At 46.7% G+C, this 14963-nt stretch overlaps 1 protein-coding gene across 5 annotated transcripts in view; it reads right to left on the reverse strand.

Moving 5' to 3' along the window:
- Positions 1-160: 160 nt before the first annotated feature.
- LOC120796235 (cullin-9) overlaps positions 161-14963 on the reverse strand; it is a 42834-nt gene continuing 28031 nt past the window's right edge. For 4 of the 5 annotated variants that reach the window (XM_040138788.1, XM_040138790.1, XM_040138787.1 and 1 more), the window contains 21 exons: positions 14620-14756; positions 14273-14455; positions 13831-13988; positions 13467-13665; positions 12363-12534; positions 11758-11903; positions 10837-10963; positions 10539-10744; positions 8471-8727; positions 7392-7509; positions 6222-6470; positions 5993-6133; positions 5229-5393; positions 4822-4985; positions 4628-4721; positions 4041-4115; positions 3531-3641; positions 3315-3432; positions 3090-3223; positions 2600-2691; positions 161-1889 (listed from right to left, as the gene is read on the reverse strand). In XM_040138788.1, the coding sequence (XP_039994722.1) occupies positions 1667-1889; positions 2600-2691; positions 3090-3223; positions 3315-3432; positions 3531-3641; positions 4041-4115; positions 4628-4721; positions 4822-4985; positions 5229-5393; positions 5993-6133; positions 6222-6470; positions 7392-7509; positions 8471-8727; positions 10539-10744; positions 10837-10963; positions 11758-11903; positions 12363-12534; positions 13467-13665; positions 13831-13988; positions 14273-14455; positions 14620-14756 (3269 nt within the window). In that variant the 3' untranslated portion in view covers positions 161-1666. The remainder of the gene's footprint in view (positions 1890-2599; positions 2692-3089; positions 3224-3314; positions 3433-3530; positions 3642-4040; positions 4116-4627; positions 4722-4821; positions 4986-5228; positions 5394-5992; positions 6134-6221; positions 6471-7391; positions 7510-8470; positions 8728-10538; positions 10745-10836; positions 10964-11757; positions 11904-12362; positions 12535-13466; positions 13666-13830; positions 13989-14272; positions 14456-14619; positions 14757-14963) is intronic. The other variant, XM_040138791.1, reaches the window with a different exon arrangement.

The following is a 14963-nucleotide window of genomic DNA, read 5'->3' on the forward strand; positions in this document are numbered from 1 at the left end:
TCCCGGAACCTCCATCAATCGACCTTTGAATAAAGCCCTTATAAACCCTCAGCGCGGACCTTCACTGTTGAAACTGTGGTGCGTTACGCAAAGAATTCCTCTATATTTAACGGAGAATTCTGGAGGATTTCAGGGTTAAATGAAGAGTCTTTGCATGAAATCAGAGTAGCAGAAAAAGCTTTTATTTAGTTTGCTGGCTGGAGTCGCTCGACTCCAACAACAACAACAACAACAACAAAAAAAGAAAAGAACATTATAGAACGTAGACAATATGAATATAGGATCTCTCAAAATTACAGCAAAACAGGGAGTTGGAATATCAGATTTCCCTCGACTCCGGCAGAGCGCAGAGTTCTCGACAGCAAACCCAAAAACTCATCCTCACGACGTCCTTCTTAAAGACAGAAAACAGAGCAGGGGACACAGTCTTTGCTTAGCAAATGACGCAACAGTGAGCCGGTAATCGGTCGATCGGTTATTGCAGTGATACTTCAGAGGCTCTTGTCAGAATTTACAGCTCCTACGGACACTCTGCTCGGGATCAGACCCACCGGCGTTGATTCGTTCAACGCGTCCGTTTCTTCAGATGCATAGAAACATCCAACTCTTCAAACACGTAAAAAAACTCCCTCACTGTTACGGACAGTGAATCTAAATCTGAGAGGTGCTGCATTTTTCAATCCTTTCTATTTTTCTTTACTCTCGAACGAAGGCAACCTCCATCATAAAAATAAATCAAGGCAGAACGTGTGATGACAGGAACAAAGAACTTTTAGGCCTAACTGAGTTTACATCGGGTACAAAAAGAGGAACGAGAGGCGGACTAACAGTCTCCGAGCTAATCCCTTTTTTTCTGTTTTTGTTTTATTTATTTATTTATTTTTATTTTTATTTTACTCGTCCAAAAAGCAGCAGCAGGAAACGAACGCAAACATTTTGGTCTGTGAAAGATCACAAACTAACAGACTTCCTCTGGAACAGATCCGTCCAGTGACACCAAAACCACCGAGATCCGAAACCAGGACAGAGCCGAGGCGGTTCAGTGCGGAAGAGACGCCGGGCCGCGACAAAAGGGAAGAAAATTCGGAGATCTTGTTCTGAGATTGATCGGTGAAATCTGAGATTAAAGTCGGAATCATGAAATCAGGGTCAGTGGAGAAAACCTGGACTTAAAATTTAAGTCTGAATTTTCAGAAAAATAAAATTTCTGAGATTAAAGTCGACATCCTGAAACAAACGGACCGGTTTTAATTTAAACCTGGTTTCAGACTGGTTTTGAACTGTGTTTAGACTGGTTTCAGACAAATGAGAAAGAAAAAAAAAAAAAACGAAACCTCGTACCACGACTTTCATGTCAAGCTAAAACATTTATTCTCAGAATCTAAAGACTAAACTCAGAACCCGTCTCTGTCACGTGACCCTCGTCTGCTTCCGTACTCTGACTTCATGGAAACACAGAAGGAAAAATACAGTGGAAAGCAAGTGCAGCTGTGTTTGGGGTGGGGGGCTTCAGGCGAAGGAGGACGTCCCTCTGATCGTCTCCCGTGGTTCCTGACGTTCTCAGGTGGCGCTGGATGGTGGTCAGGAGGGGGCGGGGCCGTGGCGGGGCCCGACTTGTCCTCTCTCTCCTCTTCGACTCTGGGCGGTTTTTGCTTTTCCGTCCGGTTCAGTCGAAGGGGCTGAAGTCCCTCTCCAGGTTCTCGGACTCGTCGTCATCGGAGAAGAAGTCGTCCTCGTCGATGTCGTCCTCGTCGTAGTCCTCGTGCCACTCGGGGACATACTCTTCGTCGTACTCGTCGTCCTCGTCCTCCGCCTCCTCGCCGCCCTCCTCACCCGTGTAGTTGTTGTTGTCCGAGTCTCCGGAGTCCGACGCTCGGTCCGACTTCGACCTGAGGAACAAAAGGAGAAAACAGCGGAATTAAGAGTAGGCGGCGTGTTAGCCACAGATTCCACCAACATTTCATTGTCGTTTCGCTTTTTCGGCCAAGAATCCTCCGGCTCCAGATCCTCAGGTGTTTTCTCCGTCTTCTGTGACAGAAAACTGAGTTTCCGACATTCGAATATTTCAGCTCTGGCTTCGGGAAACAGCGACAAGAGCCGCAATGATTAGTCGACCGATCGATTAGTCGATCCACGGAAAATTGATCCGCAACTCTCCGATAATCGGTTTATGGCTTCACTAACGTATTCGCTGCCTCCAGCTTCTGGTATGTGAGGTCTCACCGCCTTTCTATATCGCAGAGGACAGTGGCGACGTCAGACGTCTTAATTAATTACAAAGGGCTTCTTTTCACCGTTTCGTGCTTTAATGACCCAGAACTAATCAAGGGAACAACTGGCAGACGAACCGATAATGAAAATATCGTTTGTTGCAGGCCGACTGTCTTTGTCCAATCGTTGCCCAAAACCACAGAAGTTTGATCCACAAGTTTCCAAAGATCCCGAATCCGTCAGCTTGTCTAAAATGATGCGCAACACATCTGGAATATTTCGACCTCATCTCATTAGCGTCTGTGAGCATCCACGCAGCGGGTGGACCGACGGTCACGCGAACACGTCTTCCTGACAGAAACCTCCTGGGGTTTGGTGGCGTACTCACACTTTGTTGGTGTCGGTGTGGTTGGACAGGTTGGAGGCCTGAGTAGATTCTGGTTCCTGGCTGCTCTTGGACTGATAACCCACCCTGAAGTCCTGGTTGAGTCAGAAGTACAGGAAACTGTCACTGACTGAGTTTGACATAATGACACATGATCCTGCTCCAGAGAAACACGAGAAAACGGAAACTTAAACACGACTAAGTTTAAACTGTGGACAGTTCACTTTAGACCATCAGGAGGACCAAGGGACCCCGAAACAAACTGGTGTTTCACTGGACACTGACTAACACTGAGGTCGTGTAAGTTTAACTGGCTCTAGACTGGTTGTAGTCTGGATTCAAACTGGTTTCAACTTTGACGGGTTTCAGACTGGTCTTATGCTGATTATAGAAAGATTTTAGACTGGGTTTAAAGCCGACAAGTTTCGGACTGGTTATACACGGCTTTTAAACAGGACGCAGACCGGTTTTAAACTGGTTTCAGACCGGTTACCTGGGTGGAGTGCTGCAGGATGGCCAGCAGGCGCTCCTGGATGCGTCGGATCAGTTCCAGTCCGGTGTTCAGGTGCTCCGGTTTCAGCAGCCGGACACACGAAGCCAGGTCAGTGCACTGCAGCAGAGTCTCCTCTGAGAACACGCACACCAGTCGACAGGGTCAGACCAGTTCAAACCGCAGAGACACTGGTCAGAATGATGAGAATGTGATGCAGAGTCTCACCCAGCAGGATCTGCAGCGCGTTGGTGTGCAGGTCCAGAGCCTCCGTCTGCTGCTCCATCACGTCCATCTTCTCCGTCTCCTGGTTGTAGTAGCTGTAGACGCAGGAATAGGCCAGCACCTGCAGACGACAGAGCAGGGTGCACTGAACACACTAACACCTTCGAGCAACAGCAGGATCCCAGCCCCCGAAGACGACGCCGGTGGTGGTGGTTTTACCTTTCGAGCCTGAGCGAGGACTTTACAGGCGTCGATGACGAAGGTCAGCGACTTCATCTGCAGAGCTTCATTAATGGACGACACCTTGTTCTCCAGGTTGATCGCAAAATCCTGAAACAGCCACAAAACCAAATGAGACTCCCAAGGGTCGGAGACATCCAGCTCCTAACTCTACTGGAGGGGGGGGCAGCGTCTCCGTGCATCTACCCACTAAAAGTAAAGACAACTGAGTTTTATAGATTTCAAACCTTTAATGTAGTAACATCTTTTTTGATCTTCCAACAATGATGTGCTAAAAATGACCACTCTGGCTACTCCAGCCATTTCACAGTAAAAGGCATCAACCTCCTTCACAATAAAAGCCCCCTCAGCTACTTCATAGTAAAAGTCTTCCAGGTGTTTCACAATAAAAAAGCCACAAAAGCGGATGTTGAGATTCAGGTCATAATAATAATGAAACTAAAAAGAAGCAGATACTTCAGCCCTGGTCTGCAGTGGGCCGGTTCGTACCTTGGCCTGATGGTGGAAGGTGCATCTCTCATTATAATCCTGGAACTTCTTCTCCTGACGAGCTGCTTTACTCACCTGCAGGAACGACGACAACAACAACAAGACAAATTAGACGAAGCACAAATGATGCTGGTTAAATTACTAAAGTTTAAACCAACAGGTCGCGTGATTCCTTTTGAGCTCTAAGTCTCAGAGAAGCTACGTAAGTCACGTCTTTAAAAAGCACCATTTGTTCTTTCTGGCTTTTGTACATTTTATTTTATGGTTTGTTCATTTAATTCTTTTGGTTTTTATTTTGTCTTCTGTCTCTTTTTTCTCTCCCTTTCCCCCTTTCTTCTTCCCAGAAACTCATTAAATCAAATGATTAAATAGAATACAGTGATAGTATAAATCAAACATCCAGGGTCATACCAGTGGTTTTTAGCCTGCTAACTAAAATTCCCAGTTCCATCAGTTCTTACACTGATTTCCTTCTCTGATGCCGTGCTAAAAACTTTAAAATCTCTCAGGATGAAGCTCAACATTTATCATTATCCCAGAGTCTGACTGGAAGATTGTTGTGATCACGTGACAGTGTTTGAACCAACCATGGCGGAGCAGTTGTAGTAATCTTTGTGTGTTGGTTTCCAGGGTTTCAGACAGCGCCAGCAGAAACCGTGGTTACACTTGGCACAGGTCATACTGAGGACAGAGGAATAAAACCATCATCATTCTCAGCGTTTACTCTGTGTGTGTGTGTGTGTGTGTGTGTGTTGTCAGCCGGCCCGACGAGCGTACGTACTGCAGACAGCCTTCGTTCTTCTCGATCTGAGCCTGGCAGCTCGGGCAGCGTTTGGAGATCAGCTTGGCCAGGTGTTTGCTCTGAGCCTCCATGCTCATCCCTTCATAATACCCTCCGTCGTCCATCCACTGAGACATGTGGCTGCAGCTGGCCGGGTAGTGGGCCTGCGGGGGGGACAGAGAGTTACTGTTTCGGTTCTCCAAACATCCAAATACAAAACTACATGAGCCCACTTAGAGATCTCCCTCTGCTGAAAGGAGGTGACCACTCAAATGACAACAACTCCAGGTAAGACCTGTCCAGTGATGCGTTCCAGTTACCGTACATTTATGTTCAGACTCCAGACTCGTGCTGTGAGCCTGTTTTCTGTGGAACCTGCCGTGTTGCGTGCGTTTTCAGACTCTGACCTCGGGAAAGTTGCAGCTAAAGCAGGAGGACCAGCAGCACTTGGAGCAGGTTCCCATGCTGCCCATGTTCTCCTTACAGAGGATCTGATCGCAGCCCTGAGGGTTGGTGCACCACGTCAGGTTGGAGCAGCACTCCACGTAACCTCGGAGCAAGGCATTCTCATACTGAGGAAGAGGGGAGGGGGGTTAGCTTCACGTTCCCACCGACACATCGTAAAATCGAGTTTATTCCCTCTGCATGTATGTGATTAATAGTCCACATCTTGAGCCACAGGAGACCCGCAGCAACTAACTAAACACCGTATATAAGCCGCTCCACTGCAGATATTTTAATCACCACGTACTTTTTTACAAATAAACAGCTAAACTATATAAACAGCTCCGCTGCTCCAGGTTGCGTCCGACAGACACAGCACCTACCCGACCCTCCCGACCCGGCCTGAGTCGGTGAGGGTCGGTTACGTGCCGTGACTGGCCAGTGAGCCCAGTCCTGGACCACACGCGCAGCTCGCTCTCGTGTGAACCCTGAGTGACAGGTACACAGAGAGGGCCGGTAGAGAGACAGACTCTTATGAGATCAGATTTTACCCACTGGAAATGGTAAAACAATAGAAAATCAATACGCGGTGATCAATGTTGATATTGTGACGAGCCACAAATAAATGACTCTGCGGGAAACACCGGACTCAAAACAAATAAGCACATCCCAAAGTTTATGCTCTCTGAGGTCAGGTTGTCAGGGTAACGGGATGGCGGGGCGTTACCTTGGCGACGGTGTCCTTGTCGGTGAGGATGCTGAGGAAGAACTGTGAGGTGGGCTGAGCCTGGCAGTCTGTGATTGGACAGTTACAGTTCATCACCAGGTTCTGCTCGATCCTCGCCGTCAGGTATTCCTGCCAGCAGGACTGTCTCACACACACACAATAAAACAACAGTTACACACAGTAGAATACACTGACCCCCAGCTTATATTGATAACTGTGTCTGTCTCACCCTGCAGCAGTAGTGCATGCAGCTCAGGGAGGGGACCAGCTCCGTGGCGGGGCTGCGGGGGCCCAGGCAGACCGGGCAGGTGGAGGCGGGGCTCGGCAGCGGCTGAGGGTTTCGGCACTTGAGCCCGGCGGCCAAGATGAGGGAGTCGGGGTCGTCGGTGAACCGCTGCACCAGCAGGTCCACGTTCCACTTGCAGTGAACGAGCAGGTGCTCGGCCCGGTCCAGGTCCAGACTCAGAGTCCCTGCAACCTGAGGGGACAGAGAGAGACAAGATCACCTGCCTGATACCTAAATACATATATTCATCTAAGACAAAAGCACACGTGACGCCATCACTGAACCGAAATCAGATCCAGGTTCGTACAGAAAACTTCCAGACTCCAATGTTTCAGATATCAGTTTCATGTCCGTGTGTCCAGAACAGAGATACAGGCCCCCTACTCGATCAGTACTTAGTGGGGGGGTGTAAATATTCGGCTTTTTCTGGGGGAGGGGGGCAGCCACTGGCAGAGGAAGCACTGCACAGACAGAGGGAAGAATGGACTCCACTAACATCCTGCAGTCAGTTCCTACAACAGGCCCATGATCCAGAGCAGACCTCAGAATCCACCATGAACCACTTCAAGAATCCCAAGCTGAAACTTTTGTCCCTCCCACAGGGACCACAAAAATCCCAGGTAGCCCATGAAATAATTAATAGTAATCCAGCATTATTCACTATGCATCAACATTAATTAGTATTTATTCTCAGACAAGGACATTTATTCTTAGTGATAGTTCTGTGCGTCACAGCTCCCATCTAACGTTACCAGCACTGACACTGGAACAGTGACACGTGACCATGTGACCACGTGACAGGTTTGCAAGTCACAACACCACCAGCAAGAGGATGAAAAAGTTGAGCGACTGGAATAACGTCCAAAGTTACTGTTTATGTTCTTTCTATTTTTTAAGTTGATGAAATAAAGAGTAACTGAGCATTAACATTTGAAGAAAGGCTCGTTTTAACGTCTGCTGCAGAAATCAACTAAATAAATAACTCAACTAAACGAAGACTAGAAACGAGGGAAACTCCACCTTCCAACAACGTCAACTCTGTCTGATGTACGACACGTAAATCAGGATCTGCGGACTGAAGACCAGCTCTGACAGAGGCTGGATTCAACCGACCTGCTGGACGGTCCTCTGCATCAGCTGACGAACTTCCTCCTGCGTCATCGTCCGACCCATCGAGAACAAAACCGCGTCCAGAACGCCGTCCTCAAACCGCCGCGGCGCTGGCGCCAGACTGCAACACGCACACAAAGAAAACCAACACATACACACACAGAGCTGTAACACATGGCACAGAGCCGGGACCTCAGCTGTGTGAGGGGAGTTTAGAGGAAACTAAACGCAGCTCGTCAGTGGATTCTCTCCTTCCAATGTGGTCGTTTTATTTTGAATAACTCTGGCTTTACATGAAGCTTTTAATAAGTTTTTTATTCCTCTCCGTGCTTTTGTTTTATTTGTTTTTTATTCATTTTTGTTAAAGATAAAATAAGACTTAACTGAACAGCAGAGGGTCAGTCATTGTCAAGTCAATATCATCCTCCGTGTATGGAATTCTACGGCTGACAACATTAAAATCTCATTTAATCGTTCAGAAATTTTAGTTTCCTTTGGAAAATGTACAATTCCTGCCAAAATGAAAATAGATCCGCTGAGTGGAGATTCAACAATTGTTCACATGTTCAACATTATCAAATCATCGTTGAATTATTTTGTTAAAGATAATGAACACGTTCACATTGTTTTCTCAGCATCTTGACAACCCTCTGTCAGTTGGATGGTTGCGTAGGGTTTATATAGATTATTTTATGTCTCTGTTTTCGATTTTTCTCGACAACCGCTCATCCACAAACCTTCACGGTCGACACTGCACTTCCCTGGGTCCTCGGCAACAGGCACGTGAAGTTTGAAGTCGATCAGATGAGCGACTGTCGAGAAAATCAAAATACAGACAGAGAGATAGATTTCCCACTTTTATCAGTGGGATGATTAAAAACCTGAGAACGAAATAAAAAGGTTTTATAAATCATCAGGATGGACATGAGGATGATGAAGATGAAGACGGCTGCCGTGAGACTTTCTGCTCTTGAAGGAACGGGAAAGAAGCGCCGCCTTCCTCTTGTGTCTGAAACACTGAACCAACTTTACTAACCCCTGACAGCCAGATTGAACCCCGTGCGTAAGGTCAGAGGTCACACCTGATGTCAGCCTGGCTGTCGGCGACAGCATCCTTCCTGATCTCGGTCCGGCTGAAGGAGAACTGGGCCTGGCCTTTCTGAGGCGTGGACGGGTCCTCGGGGAGGAACTCCACGATGTGCAGGTTCTCCTCGTTGCGGCGGATGCAACCTTTACTGATGACGTGCATGATGCAGGAGAGCACGTCGCTGGTGCTGCAGCTGAAACGACCTGCGCCTGGAGACCGAGATGCTTCCCGTTTCTGACACGAGTCCAGAACCTGGAGGAAACCGACGAGACCAGAACAGACAGAGAGACGGTAGAACATCCTGGTCATTTATCTGTTCTTAGAGTCTGAACAGTAGTGGAGCTAAACCTGTGAGGTTTGACCTGAGGGTGGCGCTAGTGGAAGGAATGATGGGACAACAGATGTTTATGGCTGAACATGAAGAAAGTTTATATAAATCTGGAACTACAGTTCCCATGATGCTTGTAGGGCTGTAAAGGGTTAATTATGAGCCTTGTTTCTGTTTTTTACCCTATATTATTTTCCATTCAGTCAAACTGTCCCATTAGAAGCGGCTGAATCAGCTGTGTTCAGCTCCTGTTGCAGTGTAGCCGTGGACGTACAGACAACTGTCACTGGGTCATTGTGATACTGAAGGAAACTTAAAAACGTGAAGATTCTGAATGAAGTTCTGCAGCCTCTTTTTCCTCTGGTTTCTAGGTGGATTTCTGGAGCTTTATTCTGCAGGGACATCAGAGAATATGACGTCCTCAGGAAGTGGACATCACACTGAGTCATATCAACATGTGCGTCTGAGAGTTCAGACCTGACTGACTTATGACTGAGGAGGAAGGTTTTTGAATCGAATTCATCGTTTTCTTCGCTCTTAATGTTTATGTGCCTGCTGTGAGAAAAATGATCAAACCCACCTCTCTTTGAAGCCACATCGCTTCGTCAGAATTTAACGTAGAAACATGGTTGAAACTCTAAACGGGTCACAAGGCTGCAGACTTTTTTGGGGTTACATTGGTATTTTGATAGCTATTCCTGTTTTTATTAAACCGTTATGCTTTTTTTTGAAAGTTTGTGCGAGTGTGTGACACCGTCAACACTCTAAACCGCCATCCCGAAAAAAACAAACAAAAAAACAAAAAAAAACAACTCTTAGTGTTAGAAGAATGTACATAAATTATCCCACGCTTCGCTCATTATCTGTTGTTATCTGCACCCTTGAAAGCTATGCGCAGGGGAGTATCTGCAGCTGCGAAGCAGTTACTCCCCAAATCAAGACGAGACAGATAGTTCCGTCCCTGAGACAAGCAGGAGGCACAAGGCTTCTAAAATGAGATTGTGCAGCTATGCCGACATATGTGACAAAGAACCGCCCTATGGAAATCAAAGAGCGAGGTGGACGGCTGAGAAACTCAGAGCGGGTCGGAGATTGTAACTGAGCACTCTCTGTCCGTTCTCCTTGCAAGTATATAACCTCACCACTCTGTGTCCTGCCTCATTACTGTGTTTATATCTGTTTTAGGTTGTTTGAACCTGACACTTAGTTCCCACAATCTCCAACAGTCATGGACAAACTTTGCTGTCTTCTCTCACCCTGCGTTGCTCTAATTGTGACATAACTCAGGGTTTTGGACGAAATCGCCTCCAAGCACAGAGGGATATCAGGAATCGTAAACTGGCTGAAGTGACTTTGCTCTTCGTGAGGCCTGAAACTTTAATTTTGGCCGACTGAGCTGCTTCTTTCTGTTGAGCTCAAAGGGGCTTGAACCCGGAATCACTGCTGGCGGATATATTTATTAGTAGCTTTTAATCAAAGTGATGATCAGTTGAAAACGGACAACTGAAACAAATTCAGTATATGGAATACAAATTTAATAGATTTGCTTTACGTCCTCATTTTTTATATAATTTCATATTCTGAATTTAAATCTGGTACTGGTCAGCGGACATATCTGAACATCAGTATCTGAAGCCTTAACATGCGGTTTAGATGTACACTCGTGTGCAATGTGGTTGTGGCCTCAGAGAAAAGTTGTGTGATTGCTCCTTTAGCTGCTCTCTTGACCTCTGACCTTGAAGACGAGGTTGTCGATGTGCATCTCCTTCTCCTGCTTCATGATGTGGACGATCAGACAGTAGATGTAGTTCCTCTTCCTCTCCAGCGTGCCGGCCGCGTCCTCGTCCACGTTCAGGTACGTCTGTCTAGGTAGCAGCTGGACCGACGCTGGGACGCCGTCCAGACTGCGAGACGCCACCTGCTGGTTCAACCTCAACACGCCTGAAAGCGGACGGAGGGTCAGTCAGAGAGGAGGAGGAAGAAGGACAGGGTGTGTGTGAGTGTGTGTGTGTGTGTGTGTGAGTGTGTCTGACCCTGGCTGGGCTCATCCGGCTGACTGCAGGTCAGCGGCCCTCCCTCACTGATGAGCGGCATCAGAGCGTGCAGCAGGACGGCAGCAGACAGACCCGTCGCCTGCAGCAGAACGTCCACCTGAACCTCCTGCAGGGAAACAACAGATAGGCCAACGGTCAGCAAAGGCATCATAGGAAATGTAATAGACAACGGGATAATAGTTAAATCTCTTCTTCTTCGCCCCATTTCAGCTGACAAACAGCCGACCTGCATCGCAACCAAGTGGTCGGCATTAGAACGAACAGTCTGGTCCCTCTGCTGAGTCTCAGCTGTGCGTGTGTGTATAACTCATCCCGCCTGAACTTGTAAACCCTTCTTCGCCGGTCTTGGGAAAACATCCCTGGATTGTTTACAAGTTTTTTTTTTTTTTTTTTATAGGATCCATTTAAGGTTCTCGTGATCACCTATACAGCTCTGCAGGGTCAGACACGTGCTCACATTAGGGGTCTACTGCAGTCCTGTATCCGCAGTCAGTCCTCTGATCAGGCTTTGTTTGTTGCTTCCCGCTTCAGACTAAAAACACCTTTAAAAAGCAGCCCCAGACCCACCTATCTAGACTTGCCTTTGATTTGTTTTACTTCTTATTTATCTTATCTCTATTTTACTTAGTATTTATCTGTCTGTTAGTGTGAAGTACATTGTCACATCTAGAACGGAGCTTTAATTTTTTTTTCTTACTACTCATGTTGCTGGGACATAAATCTGTTTACACAGTCACACTGTGATCCCAGTGATGGAAATCCTTTCATTTTAGGGTCCGGACTCGGTGTAAGGTAAAGGTTGGGGTCAGGGTTGGTGTTAGGGTCAGTCTCCAGGGAATGTAAGTCAGGCTCATGTCCATTTAAGTGATGGAAACCGGTCTGCTCGTGTGTGGGTCTTACCTCCTGGTTGTTGAACTTCAGCAGGATGAACATCTGCAGCGTGGAGACGTGCAGCGTCCAGCAGCCGAACTGCAGCTCAGCGTGACCGAGCCACGTCCACTGCAGCCGCCGAGGCTTCGAGTGACTCAGACCGTACATGGACTGACCTGACGGACACGCGACACAGATAATATTAGGTGTGATAGGAGCGGGTCCAGTCAGCTGATATCTGAATGTCTGCTGCCGACAGTCCAAGTCCAAAATACACCATCACCACAGTGACGCGCCAGAAACCAGGACACGAAGAACAATAATCAGCTTAATCACTGAACGCTAAATGCTGGTCTTCATGTCTCAACGTGGTCTCTCTGGCTGCCTCTCCAAATGTCTCTCTGGCTGAGCCTGGGTGCAATTAAACCTGCTTCATAGCAGAAATATGATTTGTTTAAGTCTGACTTAAGCCCGGTTTATAACAGAATCACTGTAAACCTGGTTTAAGCCCAAATTAAACGTGGTTTACAAAAGAAATAAAACCGGTTTATGCCACGGTTAAGCCTGGTTCAGAACAGAAAAAGGACTGAACTGGTACTGACCACCTGTGTAGAACTGGGTGAACTGGTACTCACTGTGAGCGTAGAACTGGGTGAACTGGTTCAGGTAGGTGCAGAGTTCAGCTGGAAAATGTTTTGCCGGTTCGTCCAGGAAGCAGAGCGAGGACACAGCCCAGCAGCGTGGAGACAGAACCAGAACCTGGACATCCGCCTCCTCCTCTGACTCCGCCCACTCCTCCTGCATCATCTACGGCAACAAGAAAAGGACAAACTGCATCAAAATCTCATCTTTTAATGACAAATCCACAAGGATTTACACTGTGCAGTTGGATACCATTTTGTATCTCATTTTAACATTGTCCTCCATCTCAGTAACGTATACTGCTCTCAGTGGTTACACAACATTTATTTTTCATCAGTTTTTGTGAAATGTGTGGTTTTGGTTGAAGCTTGAAGTTTCAAGTTAAAGTCCGAATGAAATGTAACTATTATCCTAAAATGGAAAAAAATAAAATGGAAAAATAATGGAAAAATAAAAAAATAGAAAATAAAAAAATACACAGGAGTACAAAATACAGAAAATAGGGTAGAAGCGAATCAATAGCAGGACTAAGAAGGGAGAAAAGAAAATAAAACCCCTAAAGGATGTTCAGAAAGAGCTTAATTCGGTTTTTGGGTATTAATCTCCCTGGTGTCCTCCTTGAGAATGTTTCCAAGCAATAATTCAAGTTATTTATTTAGGATTTAACTTTTAATTGCCAAAAAAAAAAAAAAAAAAAAAGCATTCTCTTTCTCCAACTGAATAATTTTTTTTAATGTAAGTCCACTTGTCAATCGGATCATCTCCTCTGTTTGTGAGCTGTTCTGATGCATCTTGAGTTGATACAATAAAAATAAAGTGAACAACCCCATAAAAATAACAAAAGCATAACACGAACCAAAAGGGACTGGAAAAAGAGACAAAAGGAGACAGAATCCACCATGACCAAGTTGCTGAAACTCAGCTTGTTTACTGGGAGGAACTTGAGTTTGTTTCTGATAGCCGATATGGTTGATTACGATAACCGAGGTGAAAGAAAAACCAGCAAATAACGCCAAGGTCAAAGCTGCAGGAGATTGAGACAAGCGAAAGAACTTGTCCTCTGTTTGCTAGAAATCTTTTCACTGGCTTTTGCCGACCTGGTCGTGTTCCTGCAGGCGCCGGTCGAGCTGCTGCAGCCTGTACAGGTGAAACTCCTGCTGCAGCTCGGTCGACTCGCTCAGGTTCTTCAACATCTGCTGAGGGAAGCGACTCGGGAAGCAGCTGCCGATATGATCGATCACGGCGCTCTCCAACCACACGTTCCCCTGAGCCAGCAGCCGGTCGCCCAGGTAGTACCTGAGGAGAGAGAGAAATATCTCTTCAAGGTTTAGAATTCATTCCTTCCAGTGTCATGTTGTAATATCTTAAAAACTCCTGATGCTGCAATCGGACCCTCAGAACGTCCATTAGCAGCCCATTATTGTTCTAACTGCAGCCGACTCGATCTCGTGGCGTTCGGACCTGTAAAAGTGTTCGAAGGTGTTGGCGAGCTCCAGGCCCGACAGGAAGAGCATCGGCTCCAGAAACTGCTGCAGCCGCTCCAGAGTCTCCACGCTGCCGGACGCCGTGCCGCTGACCTGGATCATCTGATCGATGTACTGAGCGAAACGCTCGCTCACCTGCACACAAAGAGAACACCGTCATCACACTGCACAGATCAACTAAAACCTGAGTTTCACCATTACAGTGACAAAGTAGACGAAGTACACATTAGGCTACTAATTTTAACTGTTGTTTACCACTGTATATCAATTACAATGACACAATTGTCTGAGATGAACCATTCAAAAGTAGTTTTTAACAATTGCTGATAAGGTTTTGGAAGCTTTAATCCAGTGTGCAGACACTTGACATTACTTTCGTAAACCAGAGTTAAACCTGACTTAACCCTGTCGGGACTTACATGCATGGCTCTGAGGATGGAGAGCTGCAGCAGTGCAGCGGAGAAGCCATGTCGAAGGGCGAGGACGAAGGCAGTCTGCTGTCCGAACAGCTCCTCCATGGCGTTCTTCAGCCGCAGGTACAGGGTCCGGTAGCGCTCCACGAAGTCCGGTAGACTGCAGCTCGACTCCAGAAATTTCCTCACCTGGGGGGGAGGGGGTGTCAATTATATGCTTCATAATCTGAGAGATCATTTTTTAACCAAAAACATCAGGATTCAACCTCTGAGGACAAAAATCTCATCTGGACCAACTCTCATGATAACCCAGAGATAAAACACAGAAACACCAACAAATGTGATCCTCTTACCTGGCGCTGTACAACCCCCTGCCAACAGAGGGCGATGCCTGCGATGCTGCTGCTGCTCTTCACTTTGGGCTTGGCTGAGGAAGATGAGGAGGAAGAGGAGGCCGCGGCGGTGTCTTTGTTTTTGCCCTCTTTACCATCTGGAAGAAACATTTAAAAAGGCTGATTTTCTGAATGAAGATCGTCATTGATATATCTGACCAGAAAAATGAAAACGGAAATGAAAGCAGCCATGAACGTAAAGATAAAGCCGTGCCTCTGCTCTGTCCTTCCTTTCCATCTGAAAAGAAATCCCATCAGTGTCATGGCTACAATGGGAACAGGAAGTCTGCAGTAAAAATAAGAGC

The sequence above is a fragment of the Xiphias gladius genome, chromosome 11 (genome assembly GCF_016859285.1).
Source record: "Xiphias gladius isolate SHS-SW01 ecotype Sanya breed wild chromosome 11, ASM1685928v1, whole genome shotgun sequence".
Classification (NCBI taxonomy): domain Eukaryota; kingdom Metazoa; phylum Chordata; class Actinopteri; order Istiophoriformes; family Xiphiidae; genus Xiphias; species Xiphias gladius.